The following is a 24,781-nucleotide window of genomic DNA, read 5'->3' as shown; positions in this document are numbered from 1 at the left end:
TTCAATTATAATCGTAATAGTTCTAAGGGTAAAAACCCTTTTACGATGATATGCGAATTATATTTTGTAGATGAAGGCACGCATATTTGATTTAGATCTAACGATCCCCATCATCAACTCTATTCTCGAGATGCATTCATGTTTTATGTCTAAGATTTAGTATTGGGATCGAGCTGAGCTAGATATATGTATAATTTAGATCGATCATTAATTTTGAGACAAAGATGATGTTATTAATAGATACTAATTTGAAAGATAAGAGGTGAGTCATCGCGCATGGGACAATAACATTGAGGTAATTACAACCTGTCAACCCCCGCGGACAATAATCCATGAGAGATCGTTCAAGCTGACCTTGTCGACCTTCGTGAACAAAAGCCTATGAACAATCATTCAAGCCTACATCTCTCTGCCGATTGACCTCTATGGACAACGGTCCACGAAAGGTCATTCAGATCTATCGCCTCCGTGAATAAAATGCTAAATGAAAAGCGTTACAATCGTTACAAGTGATTCCCTCAATTATATAAGTATAAAAGCTGACCCCCCGATGTCAGCCTAGGGGTCGGATCTCTAAGTAATTAATCTTTTTTATTTTACATTCTATTTTAAAAAATAACTTGAACGTCAAAAGTGTCGAGTCGAGAAACACTCTCTTGACACTTATCATTGTGTATGAATCTCCCAAGGAGTTAGAATCCACCTCGACCCAATCTCGAGCCCATCTCGCCCACTTAGATTCCACCCGACGACCACCTTAGATGCCTCGATGCCCCATCATCACACCTCTTAGGATTACCATGTGGATTTTTGGACGCTCTTCACCTTTGGGTCGAGACCGAAACCGATCTACTTTAATTTATGACTCAATCAAGGAACAAATCAATATAAGTAAAAAAGAAGAGCATATTACATATTATTTTTTGGATGATGCTAGATGAAGACCCTATAAAATTCAATCAAGCTACAACAACTCACAAAGTCAACCACCTTCATCTCCACGTAGCACCAAACAAAAAAAAAAAAAAAAAAAGTCTTGCTTACACTAAAATGCAAGAGATGAGTTCTTTTCTTTTCTGTTTTTTCAAAGGTGGAGGAATAAAGGTGTCGAGCACTAAAGAAAATTCTCCTTCAAAAGAGCATTAACATTAGCTCATTCGTCATTGATTTCCTCCGTACTCCAAAGTCATTTTGTATTACTCAATCACTTTCCTCCGTCTCTATAAATTAATTAACCTTCGGATGCAAAGCTAAAGTTTCATATACATATATTTAGCCTCTTATTCTCCGACATTTATGGACACAAAATGATTCCCCCTGACATGATGGGCATCACAATGCATGTATGCATGCGAAAATCATGAACACCCCACCCTGTAAACCACATGACTCTAATCGCCCTCAGCATTTGCGAGCCACTGTTTCTTAAGCCACATTGCACAAAACAAAAACGAATTCGATGGCATCTATTTGTTTATCTTAGCAATTATTTGAAGAGGTGATGAAGGTTCAGAGAAACAGGCATCATGTGGCGTGGCTCGAACTTGTTGCGGAAAGAAAGGTCTCTCCCCCCATGTGAATCCTCCCGTCCTTTAAGGTGCCGCCCATTGCCGAGCTCCCTAGCACATGAAGGGAGTCAAAGAAAGGGCACATACTTCCATGCAGAGAGAAATATATGGGGCTGGTGAGCTAATGTGTGCTGAGGCAATCGGCATGGTGAGAGTGAGACAACGAGTGGTGAGCTGCTTCGACGGTTGAGCTAACACTCGAAAGATGGGTATGGCTTGCAAGTGACGTAAAAGTTGCATGGTAGGAGAGGTAGGAGGGGATGGAGCAACTCATTTTGGTGCCCAATGATTGATTGTTCCATGGATGACGCCCTAATCCGTGGGGTGTGAGTGTGACTTCAGCTTCGGTGTAGGATACACCTACGTGAAAGAAGATGTTTCATCTAAGATCATCACGAGCTCATGTTTTAGGTCTTCGTGGGCGTTGAGATCGGAGGTTTTGTTCATGCCAAGCTTTGACTCAAAGGACAATCCAATAGTAATGACATGTCAAATAGTAATAAGTGTTAAAGTTGATTATATAAATATCATTTTATTATAATCTTAATTAATTATATATTTATTAAATATATAGAATTAATTTAAATGGGTTTGAATTTTGAAGCTATGATTTGATCCCAAAATATTTAAAGTTTGCAAGATGCCACTTCCTTTTTTTTCTTGTGAAAAACCAAAATGGATGGTAATCTTTCAAAGAAAAATATGTATTTTAGGATGATAGTAGTTATCGATTTCGATTTTACATTTAGACTATATAAATATAGAGAGAATTGTATTTATATTAACTCTCCTCAAATCGAGAAGTGTCTCATGCACTATTTTCGACTACATTCACTATCATCATTGGACATATATAAAAGTATGATTCATTAACATAGTATGGTTATAACGAAATCGAATCAGAAAAAAAAAAATGGGGGAAAGAAAAATCTAAAAAAAATCACTACAAATCTATTCAAAAGATACTATAATCTAATAGGATCCACAAAGTGCTTTTTTTCGAACAAATTGTGGAATTTGAGGGATCCTTTATACAATTTTTCCTTACATATCCTATAGCCTATGTGTAGTAGTAGTCTTCAAGGTTAAAATCCGAAATTGGTGTCCGTGTACTTCAGATATAATAAGATAATTGTTGCTGCTTTCTCGAGCCTCCATCTCCAAACGATTTATTCCACTCCTCCAGTTGTTCCACTAGATAACTCTTTGTAGCACAGCTTTTAGCCACCTGCATCACGCAATTAAGGAAATATGATTTGTGTCTTCTGAGGGGACTCTATTGCAACAAAGTAGAAAGAGAGGGGCAGAGAGATAAATGATACCAATTCTAACTCAACACTGAAAAGATAACACAGATGCACATAAAAAAATTTATGAGAATGGTCATCATAAGAGACTAAGATTCTTTACATCTGCATAAAGCATAAAACAAATGCAGAATCATGAAAGAGCTCGAGGGCGGTTCAAGTAGAATAACATTAGTAGAGGCATGAAAAAGTTTTGGACCCATAAATTATCGAGAGAATTTGCTGATCTCTCTTTAAGGATTAGCATTCATAATGTTCACTGTTAATCTGTCAATATCTAATCTTGACCTAATTTCTATACATCTAGAATAAGTTAATAAGTGGCAAGCAGTCTGATAATGCATCTAAAAGCTGGTGATACAACTTTTTTTAGTGTAGATCCTTTGTAAAATTGAAAAAATATCTCAGGAGCGCAAGTCAAAACTTACTTGGTTAATTGCTTTCTTCAAGTCTTCCATGTTTATTGATCGACAGGCAGTAGTGGGTTCAACACTCCCTTGCTTATTCGACTGCTTCTTCTGACATAAGAAAGATTATCATAGAGCTTAAAGGAATGAGAAACAAGCAGCCAAAACATTGTCAATTCAGCCAACAAATATGTTACTCAAAGAAGGATACAAAATTGAGAGGTCTTTTAAAAGCAATATCATCAGTTAAACTAAGTTGAATTACAAATTTTAGTTACTTTATCCCATCCAACTGGCATATCTAAATGTCTCAGTGGACATACATAAACCACCTCATATGGATATTTTCCAGCATATCTTTTCTCGGAGCTACCCATAATTGTTCAAGAATGTGTACTGTCTTTAAGTGTGACTCCATACATCCTTATTAATCTCCTCATATCAACAACAATGGACTTCCAGCCTGATTTGCTCCTCGAGAGAATACAAATACGGTCCAAGATAAGCTATACTCAAAACTTGTAGATAACAGAATTTGCAGTCAAGAGGAGGAGAACGCTAATAACCCTAATTATATTATCTTGCATATGTAGAAGAAATTAGGCAATTTTGATGCATTGGAAACTAACAAAGCACCAAGTTCAATAAGTGTGCTCCAAAACATATGAAACAACAAGTCAAACCTACCAATCTCGTAGGCTGCTCTCTCTGGATCAGCTCCCTGAGAGGGCGATATGCTGCGGCAACACAAAGGTTCTACCAACAATACAAACAATAATTAGCATCCATATAAGGTTATGATAAAAACCAAGAAGATGTCACCAACCTTGAGATCACTACCACTGTATCCCACTGTCATCGTTGCAAGCTCTTTGAAGTCAAGTTGTTCGGTCTTTTCTTTTGACAAAAGTGTCCTCAATATCGATTCTCTGCCTTCCTGGGATGGTAAACCAACCATAATTCTGTTCAAAGCATCAAAGATAATATTTAGGTCTTATAGAAATAAATCACTATGTTTACTTTTTCCAAGTGTAAATCTCGAGCTATAACTAGACAAACCTGTGCTCAAACCTTCTAATGATCGCTTCATCAAGGTTAAATGGTCGATTTGTTGCTGCAAGAACCAGAATTCTGTCTTCAGACTTCGTCAGAAGTCCATCCCAGTGGATCATGAACTCGTTTGTTACACTCGCTATGGTGTCTCTTTCTCTAGTTTTCTGCCCAAGAATACAATCAACTTCATCTATAAAAATGATAGTAGGGGCCACCTTTGCAGCGAGTGTAAACAATGCCCTTGTATTACTCTCACTGTGTCCAAACCACTTTGACGCAATGGCAGACATTGAAACATTGATGAAAGTAGCCCCTGCTTCATGTGCTAAGGCCTTAGCTAGCATTGTCTTCCCAGTTCCAGGTGGCCCAAAAAGTAGTATTCCTCGAGAAGGTTCTAATAGACCTTTGAAGAGTTCCGGTCGTTGAAGGGGAAGTATAATCAGCTCATGAAGAAGTTTTTTGGTTTCGTCCAAGGCACCTATATCGTCAAATGTCACTCTAATTTTCTTAGGTGGGACAATATATGATCTCATCTTCTTTTCGTGTTCATTGTCTGGAGTAGCTTTCTGAAGATACAAACATCAAAGAGACAGGAAAGATTGTCAGGTCCACTACATTTTGCAAATCTAAGCTAACTCAAAAATTCATGCTAAGACTGCATTTATTTCAAGTTTCAGAAGGTTTAAATTGGTGGTTATAGGTTAAATCTCCAAAAAATCTAGAGGTTAGAAAGATTAAAATAATCTGGTCAAAGAAATTAAACCTTAGGCAGGACAATATCTGATCTCATCCTCTTTTTGTATTCATTGTCTGGAGTAGCTTCCTGAGACACAAAAATAAAAGAGATAAGAAAGTTTGTCAGGTCCACTACAATTTGCAAATCTAAGCTAACTCAAAAATTTTATGCTAAGACTGCATTTACTTCAAGTTTCAGAAGGTTCACATTGGTGGTTATAGGTTAATCTCCAAATCATCTAGAGTTAAGAAAGGTTAAAATGATATGGCCAAAGAAATGAAACCTTAAGTGGGGCAATATCTGATCTCATCGTCTTTTCACATTCATTATCTGAAGTATCTTCCTGAAGACACAAAAATTAAAGAGATAAGAAAGTTTGCGAGGTCCACTAGAATTTGCAAATCTAAGCTAACTAAAATTCATGCTAAGACTGCATTTATTTTAATTTTCAGAAGGTTTAAATTGGTGGTTATAGGTTAAATCTCCAAACAATCTACAGTTAAGAAAGGTTCAAATAATCTGGTCAAAGAAATGAAACCTTAGGTGGGACAATATCTGATCTCATCCTCTCTTCATTTTCATCGTCTGAAGTAGCTTCCTGAAGACACAAATAAAAGAGGTAAGAAAGTTTGTCAGGTCCACTACAATTTGCAAATCAAAGCTAACTCAAAAATTCATGCTAAGACTGCATTTATTTCAAGACTCAGAAGGTTTAAACTGGTGGTTATAGATTAAATCTCCAAAAAAAGCTAGAGTTAAGAAGGGTTAAGATAATCTGGTCAAAGAAATGAAACCTGGATAACTTGAGATGAAATGTCCAACAAAAAAGATGGGTTAAAATAATCCCCTCACATTTGCTTTGCCATGCCAGATAACTCCAATTAGTTTGCTGGATTAGCAACTACTTAGACCAACTAGGCTATTTTAACCCCAAATCAAGTGCATTCTAAAAGTTAATATTTCGGTTTTTTAACTCTATTCAACGAAGAAAAACAAAGGAACCCAGTAGACCAATAAAGAGGATATAGTTTGCTGAAACAGAGATATCAGAATGAAACATTAGTAATGATATGAGTCAGCCAGCAGAATCAACCACTGCAAAAGTATGCAACAGATCTGCATTATCACTTTCACTTCATTAAGAAGAGCGAGAGTTCATAACCAAACACCTTCCTTACCCAGTGAAGAGGATCATGGTTCTGCTATATGCCCTCAACAAATGTTTCCAAGAAGTAACTACAGCATCAGATAAAAAGTCTAGGATAATATTACTCAAGTTGGAAACTAAAACCCACCTAAAAAAAAGATAAATATATGGTCTTTATTGACCCAGTGTCATACCAAGCATTATGACACTATGTAGGTATGCAAATGTATATGACAGTCCATGCTTGCAATACTCTTACCTTTCTGTTGGAGCATTATGACTCAATTTTAATATGCCTTTCTTTAGGTGACGATTGGAAAAATGAAAGTTCCTATAACAATAAATGTGCATCCATGTTTAAGTCTAACTCGGTGCTCGCTCTTGTAAAGTTCTTTATCAATTAGTAACATATTTAAGTGCTATTTCACTATAGTGGTTCAATAATCATAAAAGAAGTTCTCATAGTAGTCTAGGTTTATTAAGCCACGATTTTGTTGGTTTTACAGGAAGAAGCAGGTTATTATAATAAATATACGACATACTACAATGAAAATACAAATATTTTTATAAGCCTGTGCATCTCCAAACTCGATAATTGTGTATAAACTAGATCCTGTAATCAATTTTCTATGTAACTATATTTAGAAGAGAAAAATTACGTGTATACAAACAGATGATTTGTTGTAAACATTACACTAATCCAGTTAATTATATAGAAGGTTACAACACATCAACAAAAAGATGGTAAAATTACAAAAGATGAGCAGTATCGCATGTGATTTGTGTTGTACATTCGACTTTACTCAGCGAAAAGGAACCATTTGCCAAATTTATCTACTAAGTTTGCAAGACTAAACCAACATTTAAAAGGAACAGTTAGATAGATTGCTAAACATATTTTATGATGTGTTGAATAGGCTGTTCTGTTTTACTTACCTCGCAAGCAGCTAAACATGGAAGATTCTTAGCTGGCTGCACTGAAGTTTCTGAACTTTGCATATTCATTTGGTTGTCTGTACAACCATCAAGCATCCTTAGTTGAGGACCTTGAGGTTGTTCTTGCTGAGGCAGGTTTGACAACAGTGGCTTGATGCATTTCTTGCACAAAGTTAGATACAAAATTATTATTTTCTCATACACAGGGAGCATGTCCTTCAGATCAGGTTGGATATCACTCTTGGAGTATTGCAACGCTTTTAATATATGATCTATTTTGTTCATGATATGTCCCAAACTTCGGTTCGCTTTTGCTGATAAAAGAGACTGAAGCTGCAATCATCAAGATATTAAATAAATTGAAGATTAGAACAAAAGTGCAAGGAAAGCAAGAACCTAGAAAGTAGAAACTACTTGGAGAATGAATAACCTGCTGCCGCGACAGAGTAAGCTTTTGGTGAATTTCATTCAATTCTTCAAAGTAGTGCTTCTTAATGTCTTGTATCTGCCAAGGAAGAAATCATATTGAAGAATTTCCATAGAATTCAGTAACTAAATGTCTTGTGAGGCAAAAACATAACTAAATGCACAAATTTCATATGAACATACATAAAATGTAGAGGAATAAAAGGATCATATACTTAAATTCCATTGGATAGTTTAACCCTTCTGTTTAAAGGTTTCCTGACCTCCTGCTGCAAGGTGACAACAACCTACTGCCTCACCTTGCATCATCATCTTACATCCTCACTGAAGAAGCGAAGAGAGGCCACAAATGTAGATAAGGCCAGAAAAGAGAGAAGAGGACCACATTGTTTCGTTTCTTTTGTGCTTGTTGTTTTTTATTTCTTTTTTTTTTCGGCCAAAAGCTTGCTGGTTAACATGCCCGCAAACTTGAATCCTCGAGACATGTCAGGATTTATGAATGCCAATTTACAGGAAAAAAGAGTATAATTCCACATAAGTATTTAGTAATGTGGCTCATATATGCATGATTCACCGAGAAAAGGGTAACTTTTGATATGTATCTAATTTCCTGTCTACCCTTCCCAGTGTCTTGGAGGGACTGTACTAGTATTAAAACAGCTTGCAAGATGTTATAATTCAAACATCTCACAAATAAATAACCTTTATTTTGAAGTAACTTGCACCCAAATACATATTATAGATCCATCCACTTAAATGATGTTTGACTCTAATCATACCACATTCATAATTCAGCACAAAGAACTCTAACTGGGTGACACATTAAAGAATAGATGGTCTTTTAATCTTATATAGATGGACGTGTAATTTTTCCTGATTTGTAACTTCTTTCCATCCTTCTTAGAAGGTATGATCTTGTCTGCTTGACAAGTGGCATGCAAGTGAAGATTGTAGTTATCTTAATTTTCCAAATAATTTGGTACTAGAAAATATTAACACTCAACACATTTGAAAAGTTGGAGTGCTGACTCAGCCATATAACAGGGAAGGGCACAATATCAGTTTGATCCTTGCTTATAGCATCACTTGAAGAGAGACCCATCGATTGCATCCAAAAACAGCCATGGCTAAGACAGAAACAACGAAAGTCTGATAGAGTGTAACTTGCAAAATCAACTAATCAACATAAAACTCAGGGAGAAGTGAGCTTATATGAATATGGCCATGAGTGACCAATATACACTTGTATCCAGCTCACGAAGAAAATAATTAGGACTACCACATAGTAAGTATGTACTAGGTCCTACAGGTGCTCGCAAATCTGAATCTTTGTTAAGAAATTTACCTAACCTAAACAAATGGCGATTAACTAGTACACTACCAGGTGATGCAATTTCTGGATGAACATATGTTAGCGCAAGTCTGTTCGTAACAACAATATCAGAATATACAAGATTAAATATCTTAATATGAGATTTTTCACTTGATACAATCCTAATTAATCCAGAAAAAAAGCTGAATTTATGAACGTCACGCACCTCTCGATAGACCTCCTCCCGCCAATCAGCAGAACGAGCATCTTCTGTTTTTACTGTGGCACCAATCGTCCAGGTAGAAGAGAAAAAATATGACCAAATTACGTCCCTAATCCGCTTAAGCAGCGCATCATCAGATCTTCGAACAATACCACGTTTCCGTCCCGTCAAACCTTCCAACTTGCGCAACACAACCTCCACCCGCTGGTCCACATCCGTAAAGCGCGATAACATTCTCGAATTTAAATCCTCTAATCCTCCACGGAGCTCCTTCTCAAGGCCGGTCAATCTTTTTTCAAGATCGTCGATTCTGGCGTTCGTCATCTTAAACTCCAACCTGCGGAACAGAGCGACGTATAGCCCGGAGAAGAGAAGGAGAGAGGAGAGCGAGGGAAGAGAGGAACCGCAGCGGTGGATGGGTTTGTGGAGGGGTTAGGGGTATATAAAGAGCAGTCGGCCATGGAATCTGACCCCGAACTCGAGGGGGAAGCGGAAAAGGGAGAGCACGAGCGAACGAGTTCGAATCGGAGTGGGTTCCCTCTTCCCATCCGAATCGTAATCTAATCAATCTTCTAAAACCATTAGAATCCAAGTATTATACAATTCTTATCCTATTATATTACGAAAATAAGTCCGAAACTTAAAAATTAGGATTTAATTTTTTTTTTATAAATATATTATTATTACGGAAATTAATTATTGATATTATTATTGTGATCCGAATCCATATGTGTAAGATTGTCCAAGGTGACTCTAAGATAGAAAAAAAAAAATTGACTTGATTATTTGAATGTCTATAACATGTACGGCTATTATTCTGACCCTCCGATAAGTTTTCAAAGAAATCATGATCATTTAATTTATGCACGTGGGATTTCTAACCGTCTAAGACAACAAAGCGAGCATCGAAATAACACTAGAAAGTGTTTGTTATCTTCTCTAGTTATATCTGCAATAGGAATTCCAATTCTAATATTAGTGGTTGATTTCTTTGGGTCACTGTGTGATCATAGTTCAATCCATACGATAGAATTTGATAGGTTTTTTTTTTTTTTGGCAAGATGGAATTTGATCTCAAAATCTTACTACCAAAGATCATGATTTTTATTACCACTTGATATCTTCAAAATTAATAAGAGAACGCTTACTATCGATCCATTTGGTTGAGAAAAGTTAATAGGAGAAATAAATAGAGGAAGTTTTGTGACAGATCAAAAAGCTTAATAGATTTGAAAATTAGATACTATGAAGCCTCAAGGAAGTTATCCTCATGAGCGTGTGGAATTGTTGCCTTTGACAAGGTTTGGAAAATCAAAATCCAGTTATATGGCACTCTCCCACAGAAAAAATAATATATATATATATATATATATATGTTTAAGAATTAAATTATAAATTGTTTCAAAAATATGTACTTTAGAGTTATCATTTTTCATCCTTTTGCTGCATTCATTAATCATCATGCAACACTACAGTGTGATTCTTGTTGTCACTCTTACCTCACAGGAGATTTAGTAAAACTTCATTGATACATTGATACATGGAAACTGAATCAGGAAAAGAAAGAAGGGAAAGAAAATCCTAAAAACAATTCAACTCATAAATCACTATAAAACTACTCAAAATAGACTATGCTCCAATTGGATTGACAAATTGCTTTTTACTCGGACCAAATTCTGCAGTTTCAGGGACCCTATATTATATACAATTCTTCAATGGATTTTCTGTAGCTTTGCATAGCGGCCTTTTAAGTTAAAAATCCCATTTCGGTGTATGTACACATGTATTATTCTTCAGAAAAAATAAGATAGTTGTTGCTTCTTTCTCGAGCCTCCATCTCCATACAATTCATTCCACTGCTCCAGTTGTTTCGACGGAGAACTCTCACTAGTACAACTTGCAGCAATCTGCATTATACAATTAAGAAGATATGATTTGTGTCTCATGAGGGGACTATGTTGCAACAAAGTAGCAAGAAAAAGGCACAGGGAGATGTATGACACCAATTTTAACTCAACACAGTTCCAAAAATACAATAAATTAAAACACCAATTTTAACTCAACAAAGTAGGAAGAAAAAGGCACAGGGAGATATATGAAAAAGCTCTGGACCCGTAAATTATTGAGTGAATACGCTGATCTGGACCTAATTTCTATACACCTAGTATATGCATATTAATGAGACATGAAATGCTTCTAAAAGCCGGTGACAAAAGTCAACTTTTATATGTAGATCCTTCTTAAAATGGAAAAAGATGTCAGAAGTGCAAGTCAGAACTTACTTGGTTCATTGCTTCCCTAAAGTCTTCCATGTTTAGTGACCGACAGGCAGTAGCCGATTCGATACTCTGTTCCTCGGTAGTCGACTGCTGCTTCTGACACGAGAAAGATTATCATAAAGCATGAATCAATGAGAAACAACAAGCCAAGACATTATTAATTCAGCTAACAATATGTTTTCGAAGAAGGATGTAAGATCGAAAAGGTCAGCATGAAAACTGAGCAGCAAATGCAACTTTCAGATCAATTCGATCTCACAATACACCAACAGTAACAAGTCATGACTTCCAAATAATAGGGTGTGAATGAATGGATCTTTTTACTGATTGAGCTATTTTAAAGCAATATCATCAGATAAACTAAGAGCACTCAAGTCGAATTACTAATTTTGATTACTTCAGCTCATCCAACTGGCGTATCTAAATGTCTCCGTCGACATACTTAAACCACCTTAAATTGTTATTTATCAACATATCTTTTGCTTGGAGCTACCCACAATTGTTCAAGTATGTGCACATTTCTTATCATGTCTTTACCTGCGACTCCATAGACATATTAATCTCCTCATATAAAAAACAATGGACTTCCACCCTCACCTGGTCCTTGAGAGAACACATATATTGTCCAGGACAAGCAATGCAGTAAAGAGGAGGAGAATATTAATAACCCAAATTACATTAACTTGCATACGTAGAAGGAATTTGGAACGTAGAAAGCACAAAGTTTATTAAGTGTGCTCCGAAACGTATGAAACAACGAGAAGTCAAACCTACCAATCTCATAGACTTTTCTCTCTGGATCAGCTCCCTGAGAGGGCGATATGCTGCGGCAACACAAAGGTTCTGCCAACAATGCAAAGAATAATTAGCATCCGTATAAAGTTATGACAGAAAACCAGAAGATGTCACCAACCTTGAGATCACTACTACTGTATCCCACCGTCATAGTCGCAAGCTCCTTGACGTCAAGTTGCTCGGCATTTTCTTTGGACAGAAGTGTCCTCAATATCAATTCTCTGCTCTCCAGGGATGGAAAGCCAACCATGATTCTGTTCAACCACATCAAAGGAAATATTTAGGTCTTATATAATAAATTATTGTGTTTACTCTTCCAGGTGTAATCTGGAGATGTAGCTGGACAAACCTGCGCTCAAACCTTCTGATGATTGCTTCATCAAGATTAAATGGTCGGTTTGTTGCTGCAAGAACAAGAATTCTTTCTTCGGACTTTGTCAGAAGTCCATCCCAGTGGATCATGAACTCGTTCCTTACACTTGCTACTTTGTCTCTGTCCCCTGTTCCTTGCCCAAGTATGTTATCAACTTCATCTATAAAAATGATAGCAGGGGCAACCTTTGCAGCAAGTGTAAACAATGCCTTTGTATTACTCTCACTGTCTCCAAACCACTTTGACGCGATGGCGGACATTGAAACATTGATGAAAGTAGCCCCTGCTTCATGTGCTAAGGCCTTAGCTAGCATTGTCTTCCCAGTCCCGGGTGGCCCAAAAAGTAGTATTCCCCGGCAGGGTTTTAGAAGACCTTTGAAGAGTTCTGGCCGTTTCAGTGGAAGTATAATCAGCTCCTGAAGAAGTTCTTTGATTTCATCCAAGGCACCTATATCCTCAAACGTGACTGTCATTTCATTAGGTGGGATGATATATGATCTCATCGACTTCTCGTACTCATTGTCTGGAGCAGTTTCCTGAAGACACGAAGACCAAAGAGACAAGGAGGTTTGTCATCTTCACTACAATTTGCAAGTCTAAGCTAACTCAAAAATTCATGATAAGGCTGCATTTGTATCAAGTTTCAGAAGGTTTAAAGTAGTGGTTATAGGCTAAATATCCAAAAGATCTAGAGTTGAGGATGGTTAAATTAATCTGGTCAGAGTTATACCTGGATAACTTGGGATGAACTGTCCAACTAAAAGGATGGGCTAAAATAATCCCCTCTGCTTTCCTAAGCCAGATAACCCAAATTACATTGCTGGATTAGCAACTTCTTAGACTTATTACTCTATTTTAACCCTGAACCGAATGCAGTCCAGAAGTTCATATTTTAGGTTTTTTTAACTCTATCAACCAATAAAAAGAACATAACCCAGTAGAACAATAAAGAATGTATAGTTTGCTGAAACCAAGGTATGAAACATGAGCAATGATATGAGTCAGCCAGCAGAATGAACCACTGCAGAAGCATGCAACAGATTTGCATCATCACTTTCCCTTCATTAAGAAGAGTGAGAATTTGTAGCTGGGTAACTTCCTTATCTAGTGTAGAGGATCATAGTTCTGCGATATGCCTATAACAAATATCTTCAAGAGATAATCACAGCATCTGATAAAAAGTCTAGGATAATAAAACTTCAAATGGAAAATTAAGAACTATCAAAAACAAAATAGTTCGATAAAGATATTTTTTTTACTGATTCAGTGTACAACCCAGAATTCTGACACTCGGTTGGTATGTGAATTGATATGACAGTCCATGTTTGCAACACTCTACTTGCCTGGATAAGCATTATGGCCAATTTTTTGTGCCTTTCTTAAGGTGACTATTGGAAAAAAAAAAATTGTTCCTATAACAATAAATGTTTAGGTTTGATTCAATGCTCTCTTGTGTAAAGTTCTTTATTAATCAGTAACATATTTAAGTGAAACTCCACCATAGTAGTTCAATAATCATAAAAGAAGTTCTCATAGTAGTCTAGGCTTATTAAGCCATGGTTTTGTTGGTTTTATAGTAAGAAGCATATTATTATAATAAATATACAACATGCTATAATGAAAAACAAATATTTTGTTATATTATGGTTATCTCCAAACTCGATAGTTGTGTATAAACTACATCCTGTAATCATTCCTCTATGTAAATATATTTCCAAGAAAATATTTATACATACACAAACGAATGATATGCTGGAGACATTACACTAATCCAGTTACTTATATGGAAACTAGAAAGGTATAGCACATCAACAAGAAGATGGGAAAATTACAAAAATATGAGCAATGTCGCAAGTGATTCACATTGTATATTTAACTTTTTAACTTTTTACAGGGACAAGCAACAATTTCTCAAGATTATCTACTAAGTTTCCAAGTCTAAACCAACATTTAGAAGGAACAGTTAGGAAGATTGTCAACCGTATTTTAGTAAGTGTTGATCAGGCTGTTTTCTTTTACATTTTACCTTGCGAGCAGCTAAAAGTGGAAGTTCTTTACGTGGCTGCACTGAAGTTCCTGAACTTTGCATTTGGTGGTCTGCACAACTATCATGCTGCTTTGATTGAGGATCTTGAGAGTTTCCTTGCTGAGGCATGGGTTGAGAAGGTCCAAGAGGAAGTTTATTGTTCCCTTTCAGAATAGCAACTATATGCTTCTCATGCCAAGGAAGTGTCGCCTTCAGAACAGGGTAGATATCATCCCTGGAGTATTGCAATAATTCTAGTGAATATTCCATTGTGATCTTGAAATTTTCCACACCTTGGAGATTTTCTGGTGGAATAAAATCATATTGCTGCATTTATCAAAATATCAAATGAATCGAAGATAAGACCAAAAAGGCAAGGAAAGCAAGAATACGGAAATTACTAGGAGAATGAATAACCTTCTGCACGGTCTGAGCAAAATCTTGGTAAAGTTCATTTAATGGTTCAAAGTAGATCTCGTTCATGGATTGTATCTGCCAAGGAAGAAACTATATTGAAGATTCACTGTAGAAATCAATAACTACATAGCTATGACAGTTGCATTGCACAATTTGACCAAAGCATATGTTTTATGAGCCAAAAAAATAATTAAATGCATAAATTCAATTCAAACCATATTTTTGAATGAGACACCTTTAGATAAAGCTCCTCCCGCCAATCAACAGAACCAGCATCCTCTTTTTGTGCTTCGACATCCGTCGTTGCTGTAAAAGAGAAAAATACGCACGAATTAGGAGGAAAAGGGATGCTGCCCTATCAAGGTCTTCAACCAACCAAGATTCCAAATCGGTCTTTAGCTCCCTAATCCCTTCAAGCAACGACACTGAATCAATCAAGAAAGGAGAGGATCACTACGTTGCTCTTCCTCCAAATCTTGAGTCTGAACCACCTCCGCGAAGCAGATCCTCATCTTGTGGGAGAATCGATCCAATCTCCGATCTAGATATTGCAAGCCTCCACGGACCTCCTCCTGGAGACTGGTCAATCTTTTATCGAGATCGTCGAGTCGGGAGTCCGTCATCTCGAGAGAAGAGGGAGAGAATGAGAGACCGGAGCGAGGGAAGAGGCGGATTCCATCTGTGGAGGGATTGGGCTTATATAGTGAGTAGTCGGCCATGAAACCTGACCTCAGAGTCGAGCGGGAAGCGGGAAAGGAAGCACGACCGGCTGAGTTGGCAAACTATTCGAATCCGTTAAAAGAAATATAAAATTAGTAATGGAGATCAAATATAATAAATAAAATATAATTTTACTAAATATAATCTTTTAATTATTAATAATATTTTTATTTTTTTATAAACCATTTAATAATCATTATTTCATACAACTCATCTCATCGATCGATCAATCATCCACACAAGTATCAACATTATAATTGTATTTATTATATCCCCTTCGATCATCTCGGGAATACTAATCGTGTCAAAATATTATAGAAATCGAAAGAGTTTGTTAGAATTAATTGAGAAATTGAGGATATTTACATCCACTATAAATATATTAAAAATATTAAAAATTTATAGAGTAAAGAATGCTTGCGAATAGAAAAAAAAGATAAATAAATTTAAAATATTTTTTAGGAACTCAAAAATCAAAATTTCAAATACAGATCGGATAAGGCTAGCATTAATTTATTTTTAAAAGAAAAAATAACTATACTCTTTACAAATATAATTTGTCAACATCTATTTTCTTCCTTATATATATATATATATATATATATATATATATATATATATATATATATATATATGTGGTAATTGATAATTATAATGTCTCCTTCGATCAATCAATCACACACATTAGAATTATAGTTACGTCCCCTTTGACCATCTTTAGAATATTAGTCATGCCAATACTATTTTGACCATCTCCAAATCTATGAAGAGAAAGAAAAAAAAGATATCATAGAAATTGGAAGAGCTTGTTAGAATTAATTGATAAGTTAAGGGCATTTCAATTCATTTATAAATATTTTAGGAACACTAAAAACGTTTAAAATAAAATTGTATAGTAAAGAGTGCTTGTCAATAGAAATCTAATTAATAATTGGGAATTTGAGTCCAACAAAAATCAAATACATAAATTTTGAAAAAAAATGATAAATAAATTTAAAATTTTGTTGGTAACTCAAAAATCAAAATTTTGAATATGGATCGAACAAAGGTTGGCATTAATTTATTTTAGAAAAGAAAAAATAAATATATTCCTTACAAATATAATTTGTCAATATCTATTTTCTTCGTTAGATATATGTGGTAATTCATAATTATAGTGTCTCTGACTATGTTAAGAAGGCTTTTTCTCTGTAAAACTTGAATGAGAGTTTCGACTATCTTCCTCAATATCAATGAACAAACAAAAATAAAATCCTTTGGTGTCCTCCTGCCATCCGCAATAAGTTCCTCTCTAATATATGCTATATTATTGTAGCATTCGCCTCAACCCTCGCGTTGCCAAATCCTCTGAATGGGTTCACATCGATGAGCGAGAGAGTTTTCTCTCTCTCTCTCTCTCTCTCTCTCGCTCTCTCTCCTCTGATTACGACCCTAAATATTTTTTTACTAATTAAAAATAATTTTTTAAATTAATTATGTATTTCTATTTATATATTTTAAAAAAATTACATTGATATTCTTATAATTACGAAAATTAAATATATATGTTTATTTACCTTAATAACATCAGTTTTACTAATAATAACATAAAAATAAAATGTAAAAATATAATTTTTACTTAGTGGTGACGGATTATGTTAATATCGATATAAATGCATAGTAGTATCATTCGACAACTACATTAGCGTTGACGTAAATGTAAAGTAGCATCGCTTTGCATCTATATCAGCACCGAAGCAATTGTCAAGTGGCATCATTTCATATCTATGTTAACGTTAATCTAGATGCTGAGTAGCGAAAAGGCCACTAAAGTAGATGTCGAGCAATGTTGGTTGGCAACTACATTGATACCGACGTAGATGTAGAGCTATGTCATTCAGCATCTGCATCAGTGGCTCTTTCGTCACTTGGCAACTACATTTGACGCTGACACAAATGCAAAGCAGTGAAAGGGCTACTCAGTAATTGCATCGACGTTACATTGATATCGATGTAGATGTAGAGTAGTCCTCACCTCTTGTTGTTGCTCTTCTCATCCGCAACAATCATCTTACCCCTATTATTATCGTCGTTTATTATCATCTATGTCGTCTGTCATTATCAACTAAAACATTAAAAAAAAAAAATTATTTGATTATAGTTTACCATTAATAAAATCGATGATGTTAAGATAAATAAACATAGATATTTTACATAATAATATGCTAACTAACTACTAATTAACGACCTTTTTCTCAAGTCTTGATTGCCTACTGTCCTTCCACTCTTGGTCACAGTGTTACCTTGCGATTGCTTCACTTAATTGTTTTAATTTTGTGTTTCTTTTGCTTCCACATAAATTCCCTCAGAGGAGACATTAGCATGTAAAAGCTCAAGAACATGAGCTTTTCCGAGTAAATTGCACAACATAAATGATCTATATTATTTAATTTAGATGAGAAGCTATTTGAGAGAAGAAAAAAAAGGAACTTTTATACGACAAAGTAACATGAACTATAGTTACAGAGAAGAACGAAACAATGATAACGACGACTAATTGAACCGATTGGAGTGGTAAAGTATAAGAATGTTGAGCTAAGAGATATAGATGATCCCGAGTTACATCCGAATTCAAATGGATCTCACATGAGATCACGAATCCTCAGCATAAATATTATTAGATATTTGGTAAATGAATAAAGAGCTCTCTGTAGAATAAACATAAATTGTCTCACGTACATGGAGTCATCGTATGAGAAAGTTTTATTGCAATAATAATAAAATCTTAAATCCTAATTATTTAGGATCCACTATATGAATATTTCATTGTTATTGAGATCTATTATAAAAGGAAAGTTTATCCATTATTAATTTGGAAAGAAAGAGACGTGATAAAGATTCTAAATGTATTCATATGTTAATGAAAAACTCAACTAGATACATTTCCTGTTGTTTTAACATCAATAGTAACATTATCATATATATCTTTAATAACACCAATTGAATTAGTGGATGCACATTTTTTTCCAAAACTCACAATAATAAGTTTTTAAGAACCAGGCTTTCTCTAAGTTAATAAAATCATATATAAATTTTCTTTTCTTCTTATACATTTACATTGATTATGTTAATAAATAAATAATTTGTATGGTCGATATTCCAAGAATAAAAAATAAATTAAATAGTTTTTATATATGTTTGTTTCAAGTATTATCCTACTTTTTATAACTCTTTTCTAAAGTTTCAACTTATGATTTTAATTTATTTATAATTTAAATAATTTTGTATGTCGCTTTTATTTTTGTATATTGATATTATTTTCCATTAGGGCTTTTTTTAAATCATATAATTTTGTTAAATAAGTAATTTCATTGTCATTTAAACTTTTTCGTAGCTCAATAGGGATACCATTACGCCCCATATTTTTATTTTCTTTAATACATCATTTACTTATTAGCTATAATTTTATAAATAAATCTATAATTAGTAAATCTATCATTAAATCTAAAGCCTCTATGAAATATTTATTTATTAATTAATAATAATAATAATTTTTTATCTTTTCTTGATTTTGATATCATTAACAAGTATTTTTTTGATCTTCATCTTTAGTGTATTCAATATTACCTAAATACTTATACTTTATTTTCCTAACTTTATCAATTTGATATATTTTTCTCAGTATCTTTAGTACATATTTTATTATAAAATTTATTATGTTTTATATCATGTCAGGCTAATTTTTTAGCATATTTTTAGATTCTTTATATCTTTAATTTTTCTAATTTTAATATTTTTATTATTATTTAAAATATATTCTTTTAATAAAAATTACTCGTAACTTTCTCGCACCACCAACAATTTTCTTTTTAAAGTTACACTATAACTTTAGTTTTATCAAAGATCTTTTTTTGTTAAACTTCTCATCATAATTCAAATAATATTAATATTATCCTCGTCTAAAATCAAAATCAAATTTATGTTGTTAACATTAATATTAATATTAATATTAATATTATGTGACAATGTTAAGAAGGTTTATATTAATATTATTCTCATCTAATTTAATACATCCAATAATGAACTTTTCATTGACAATGTTAAGAAGGTTTATTTCAACGTACGTACATATAATACAGAAAGGTGCTTAACAATATGTTCTTTTTTTTTGTATTAATTCGACAGCGAGTTTTAGACCACTGTCAATGTTGAAGAGTAGTTAGCTTTAGAACTTCTGTTACCATAACGCATGCTAACCTGGAGAAAAAACAAGCCTAACAAGCTGTCGTACATGTAGATTTCTAGTAACAAGCAGTCACACATCAACCAGCCACGCCTGTATCCAGTCACCAAAATCTCAGAGTTAAAATAATAGTTTAAATAATAAAAAAAAGAGAAGCATACAGTCCTGCTAAGTAGATTTTTTTCGACTGCATCGGAACGGTCTGATCATGGATAGTTTCATACGTTCCATTGCAGCCATAGAGAACCACCATTGTTCCAATTACTCGATCATCAGAAAATCCAATAAAATCAAAGACCCAATGTGTCCTTATGACGACTATTGGATGTTCCCAGAAAATCTCATAAACAACTTTAAATGCCTCGAACACAAAAAAACAAACATGACAAGACACCTACTGCATCAATAATTACTAAAGCTCCTCTAGATCTTGTTGAAGGCAACAATGTCGCAGCTCTGGATATACTCATTGCGGGGTTCCACGGTCAGTTCCTCTTCAATGAGGCTATCAACGGAAACGAGATCATCAACAATGGTCATCATGATTTGCAGCTTTTTAATTCCATAACCTACGGCCACTAGCTTAGCTGCAGTAAAGAGGCATCCAAGGTTAGTATATGAAAAATAAATAGCACCTAAGATTGAATTAGATATTCCATTAAGGAGACGGAAAGACGCACATGCTCCCCATAAGAGGCCTGGCATCTCCAGGCTCCGGACAGCTTCCTCTAACTTCTTCATGTCTGTCTCGTCGTCCCAAGGTTTAACATCCAAAAGAACAGATGATTTTCCACCTGAAAAGAACACTAAGCTCAGTACCTGGAAGATTTAACAGGATACCAACTGTAAATATTAAGAAATGATGGCAGTAGGTGACATAAATTCAAGCTGTCTACACATTATAAAAGATCACTAGCAAGTTCAAAAAGGATTACTTTCTTTCTTCTTGGAAGAGGCTTTAACAGCAGCCTCTCGCTCCTCAGCTGCCTTCTTTTCCTCCTCTGTCTCATCACCAAAGAGATCCAAGTCGTCATCATCTGCAGCCTCCTGAAGCACATATGGTTTAGATGAGTACTGCATACCATTAATGGCATTCCGAGAAAGGCAAAACAAAAAGAAATGCTGCAGCTATAAGATCAGTTGAAGGGGATTTTGACAAAATTATCCTCTCATCTAATGCAGTTTATATTTTAGAGAAGGGACAGATGAGTCAAGCCCATTAATTGTTTGGGTGACTGTCAAATATCGGAACCAAAGGTAGTTTCCTTTCTCAATTAAATGACTATAATATTTTAGTAACTCTCCAGACAAACCCTTCCAGTAATTTGACTCCATCGTAATGGTGTGGCCAATCAACAATTAAGATTGGAACATGGAAAGTTTGAGTAACCATCGCACTTAATCTTTTAACAAACTAGATAATGTTTAAGGAACATTTTGTCCTAAGGATCTTAAATGTATAAAGACTCAACAGATTATCTTAGCATACATAAAAAAAAAATTCAGAAATTTTCTTTTCAGAAAAAGAAGATATAAAACAAAAACCCTAATCCAGTTCCTCCATTATATAATTTGCATAATTATTTCCATTTTTTACACGAAAGAAACAGGCTTGTGATTGGTTTTGCTGGAACTCAAAAACTTAGCTACTGTACCATCAAATGGCTTTTGCAAGAGTTCACATCAAAAGACAGAAATTTCATAGTGGTTCATCTTTATAAAAGTTACATGTTGGCCTTTGAGGTCAATGGTACAAGAGCAACAAGGATATGATTGACAAAAAATATCAGCAAAATCTTGGGAAGCAAACATCAATATAGAGACCAAGGGCAAACTCATCGATTGATAATACAAATAGAATAATCACCCCTGTATAAGCTGGGATTCTTGTACAGCTTATACAAATAACAAAGCTACACATTTCTTTCACATAAAAAGCCTTTAGAAAAAACCAAAACCAAAATAATATTGCCAAACCCCTTTAGGTAAGGGGCCAATTACACCAAGCCCTCCATTGTGAGCAACCAGAAACATGATCATCAAGTCAACGAACCGTTTGCTCTGAGTAATAGGAAAAAAAATGAAATAATAATTTGAAGGCTATATTCTAGCAATAACCATGAAAATAGACAATATATATTGGAATAATACCCTTTGGTCTACAACTAAACAAATCATGCTATGATTGGAGCGGGGACCAAAATCAGGGCAAGAGCACTGCATCCATAATTTTACCATCCTGTTATGAGGTTGCAGCTTTTCACTCAAAGCATTTGTTTTCTCAGTCGAATTTAACTTCTATAATTCATGTAGAGCCTAGTTAAATAAAAGAAAGAGGATGAAGGAAACCAGAACTAACTAACCTTTGAAGCCTCAGCAGGAGGTGCAGGAGTTGGGACTGCAGCTTGGCTCCCAACTTTCACCCCAAGAGCTTTACCAGGAAACCTGACAACAAACATGCCAATCATGAACAGAGTGCCAAAAGAAGCTTAAGGTTAAAAAAAGCAAACATTGAAATGGAAAATATAATAAATATATTAGGAAAATTTGGCAGTATGTAAACTGATAAATATATAAGATAAAGAAATGACATCTAACAGTTTTATTATTCAGAGGGAAAATGACACCCTTTTGTCCCCTAAAAAATTGCTGCAAATGAATAGTTACAGCATCTGGTGACCATTTTGATTTCCATTTTAATGGATAGCATATACTTCTTTAACTTATAAACCATTTGTATTAATCAACTTTTATAAACTATACCGTTGGAGTTTAATATATATTGGGTCCTTTCCTGATAGTTTAAGCTCTGGTATTTAATGATAACCCAATCAAAATTTTTATCATGGCATCAGCATAAATTGCGAGTTTGAGTCCTATACTTGTCCCGCTTCATTTCATGTGACGTTCAAGGTAGTCCTCGTTTCAATTTCGCTTACACCGTGCACTTAGGTCTAATATCATGCATCAAGCTTAATCCAATTTGCACGTTTGAGGAAATGTTAAATAATATATATTGGATCATTTACCAACAGTTTAAGCTTTTGGGATTACTAGTAACTCAATTCAAAATATTAATTCTATATCAACAATAAAATTTGCATATACACAAAAGTAATTATGAGTCATTCACATGGTAGCTATGTAACAAACTGTACCGTAACAATAACAGAACAGGATAAAAACAGAATAATAGAGTAATCAGCAACGGGAGTCAAAAGGGGAACTTGACAGTAAACAGAGATCTGGCTACCTAAAAGAAAGGTTTCGGACAAAAAAATTAATAGATGTTCAATGAACAACAAAATACAATTAAATACAATCAAGAGGTAAAATACAATTAAATACAAAATACAATTAAATCATCTTAAACATCTAACGTCCATCGAGAGGTACAACATGAGAAACTATAAAATACAATTAAATAAAATAATCAAAATGCTTGTAAAATAAAATGATGGCAAGATAAAAAAATTTTAACCCAAAAAAAGAAAAGAAAAAGAAAGTCCTCTTCTGTGACATCAAATGAAGAAACATAGAAAACCAACCTTAACAGCACCGACAAAACATCAATATTAGTACATACAATGATAAATGCCCAGATTTACATCAAAGGAAAGTGCAACGAAAGAAAGAACTCGAGATCTCGACAAAGCGAGAAACTCACTAAATGGAGGTCGTCGAAACAGCATCAAGCTAACAAACCTTAGTGCAAGGATTCCGGACACGCTCTCATACCAACGGCACACGTTGGGAAACCCATCTCCCGGTTTCGCGACCGCCGCAAACACCCTAACATCATCTTTGCTGATCTGATCCCTGGATAATCACCAACAACAGGGTTAAAACTCCTTGGTTCCCGTAGTTATAGCTACTGAACTCTAGAGGGAATAAGATTTGTAACCGCCAAGATAGCAAATGGCCACGAAAAGGTCAAGACGGGAAAGTGAGTTCGGAATTCACCCAGAGATATAGGTTTTCCCGGAGAGGAATTCCTCGAGGGCTTTGAGACCGGCTTCGGTGTGGAGATCGGAGAAAGAGATCGCCATCGCAACAGCCTCAGCCGCACAAAAACCCTAGCAGCAGCCACCGATGGAGAGAAGTGACAGGCGGTGTCATTTATATAGAATCCTAAAACGATAATAGTCCATCCTCATAGTGGTGTACACCGCAACTTACCTTCAGTGTGATTGCTGATAGCGTGGGGCCCGTGGGATCGGTCTACACATGAACCCAGCGGTAAGTTGATATCCTCTCCAACTCATAATGATTCCTTTGAACCTTACAATTCCAGTTTCGTCTTCCACCGCCCTTCCTCAAGTGGGATCCACTCGAATGGATGGTCGACACTGAAAGTCGATAGGAGGACCGCTGAGATGGACCTTGAGAGCGAGTATTGGATCCTTAATCATATTTCCAATATTTGTATTTTCAACGTAATTATATGTCATCCATTTGGTAAATATCCGTTCTGTTATCTAAGTTTCAAATAATAACTAGGATTGCATAAAGCCCGAGGCATCTTTGCGATCAAGATGTGAACTTAGCTTACATTATCTAAATCGCGAGGTACCCTTACGGTAAATATATGAACTATCTAAGTCGTACTTCACCCTTACGATTTACGTCCGCAAAGATCAACTCACTTACAAACATCACAAGTATAAAAAAATAAATAAATTAGACAAAAAATCCTCATTGTATACTTTTGGCATCGTAGTGGAAGGATGAATATTATCATAAGATTTTTATTTTGTACAACTTTATAATTATTAGAGTACGAGCGAATAGGATGAATGCTATCATAAAATTTTTATTTTGTACAACTGTAATT

General features: G+C 34.9%; 3 protein-coding genes across 4 annotated transcripts; all 3 read right to left on the bottom strand.

Moving 5' to 3' along the window:
- Positions 1–2,482: 2,482 nt before the first annotated feature.
- LOC135627350 (uncharacterized) lies at positions 2,483–9,635 on the bottom strand. Of its 2 annotated transcripts, XM_065133420.1 has the most exons (11): positions 9,119–9,632; positions 7,585–7,659; positions 7,155–7,487; positions 5,610–5,669; positions 5,355–5,414; positions 5,099–5,158; positions 4,342–4,901; positions 4,109–4,244; positions 3,970–4,038; positions 3,304–3,393; positions 2,483–2,796 (listed from the first exon to the last, which is right to left on the bottom strand). In XM_065133420.1, the coding sequence occupies exons 1-11, from the start codon at positions 9,437–9,439 to the stop codon at positions 2,683–2,685; spliced, it is 1,878 nt and encodes a 625-aa protein (XP_064989492.1). In that variant the 5' UTR covers positions 9,440–9,632; the 3' UTR covers positions 2,483–2,682. The 2 variants fall into 2 exon arrangements, with proteins under 2 accessions (XP_064989492.1, XP_064989493.1); XM_065133421.1 differs by lacking the exon at positions 5,355–5,414 and having other exon boundaries at positions 9,119–9,635.
- Positions 9,636–10,908: 1,273 nt separating this feature from the next.
- Positions 10,909–15,628, bottom strand: LOC135627589 (uncharacterized). Its single transcript, XM_065133713.1, has 9 exons — positions 15,463–15,628; positions 15,241–15,311; positions 15,006–15,080; positions 14,589–14,915; positions 12,539–13,098; positions 12,308–12,443; positions 12,169–12,237; positions 11,398–11,490; positions 10,909–11,022 (listed from the first exon to the last, which is right to left on the bottom strand). The coding sequence occupies exons 1-9, from the start codon at positions 15,626–15,628 to the stop codon at positions 10,909–10,911; spliced, it is 1,611 nt and encodes a 536-aa protein (XP_064989785.1).
- A 4,433-nt stretch (positions 15,629–20,061) lies between these two features.
- LOC103971950 (elongation factor 1-beta) lies at positions 20,062–24,064 on the bottom strand. The gene is made up of 6 exons (XM_009386117.3): positions 23,911–24,064; positions 23,653–23,766; positions 22,311–22,392; positions 20,883–20,994; positions 20,628–20,741; positions 20,062–20,534 (listed from the first exon to the last, which is right to left on the bottom strand). Exons 1-6 carry the CDS (start codon positions 23,994–23,996, stop codon positions 20,371–20,373), a joined length of 672 nt encoding a protein of 223 aa, XP_009384392.2. The 5' UTR covers positions 23,997–24,064; the 3' UTR covers positions 20,062–20,370.
- Between the last annotated feature and the right edge of the window lie 717 nt (positions 24,065–24,781).

The sequence above is a fragment of the Musa acuminata genome, chromosome BXJ2-11 (assembly GCF_036884655.1).
Source record: "Musa acuminata AAA Group cultivar baxijiao chromosome BXJ2-11, Cavendish_Baxijiao_AAA, whole genome shotgun sequence".
NCBI lineage: Eukaryota > Viridiplantae > Streptophyta > Magnoliopsida > Zingiberales > Musaceae > Musa > Musa acuminata.
The sequence above is the reverse complement of the archived record's forward strand: the minus strand, read 5'-3'. Positions and strand labels throughout refer to the sequence as shown.

Excerpts from the sequence above, each read along its gene's own strand:
- LOC103971950 (XM_009386117.3), bottom strand. The coding sequence starts at position 23,996 with ATGGCGATCTCTTTCTCCGATCTCCACACCGAAGCCGGTCTCAAAGCC. Across the intron at positions 22,393-23,652 it reads TCCGGAATCCTTGCACTAAG|GTTTCCTGGTAAAGCTCTTG; the intron begins GTTTGTTAGCTT and ends GTTTGTTGTCAG. Across the intron at positions 20,742-20,882 it reads CTCTTCCAAGAAGAAAGAAA|GTGGAAAATCATCTGTTCTT; the intron begins GTAATCCTTTTT and ends TGTTCTTTTCAG.
- LOC135627589 (XM_065133713.1), bottom strand. The coding sequence starts at position 15,628 with ATGACGGACTCCCGACTCGACGATCTCGATAAAAGATTGACCAGTCTC. Across the intron at positions 14,916-15,005 it reads TTGCTCAGACCGTGCAGAAG|CAATATGATTTTATTCCACC; the intron begins GTTATTCATTCT and ends TGATAAATGCAG. Across the intron at positions 12,238-12,307 it reads ACAGTAGTAGTGATCTCAAG|AACCTTTGTGTTGCCGCAGC; the intron begins GTTGGTGACATC and ends CATTGTTGGCAG.
- LOC135627350 (XM_065133420.1), bottom strand. The coding sequence starts at position 9,439 with ATGACGAACGCCAGAATCGACGATCTTGAAAAAAGATTGACCGGCCTT. Across the intron at positions 5,415-5,609 it reads CAGATATTGTCCCACCTAAG|GAAGATACTTCAGATAATGA; the intron begins GTTTCATTTCTT and ends TTGTGTCTTCAG. Across the intron at positions 3,394-3,969 it reads GAGAGCAGCCTACGAGATTG|AAGAAGCAGTCGAATAAGCA; the intron begins GTAGGTTTGACT and ends TTCTTATGTCAG.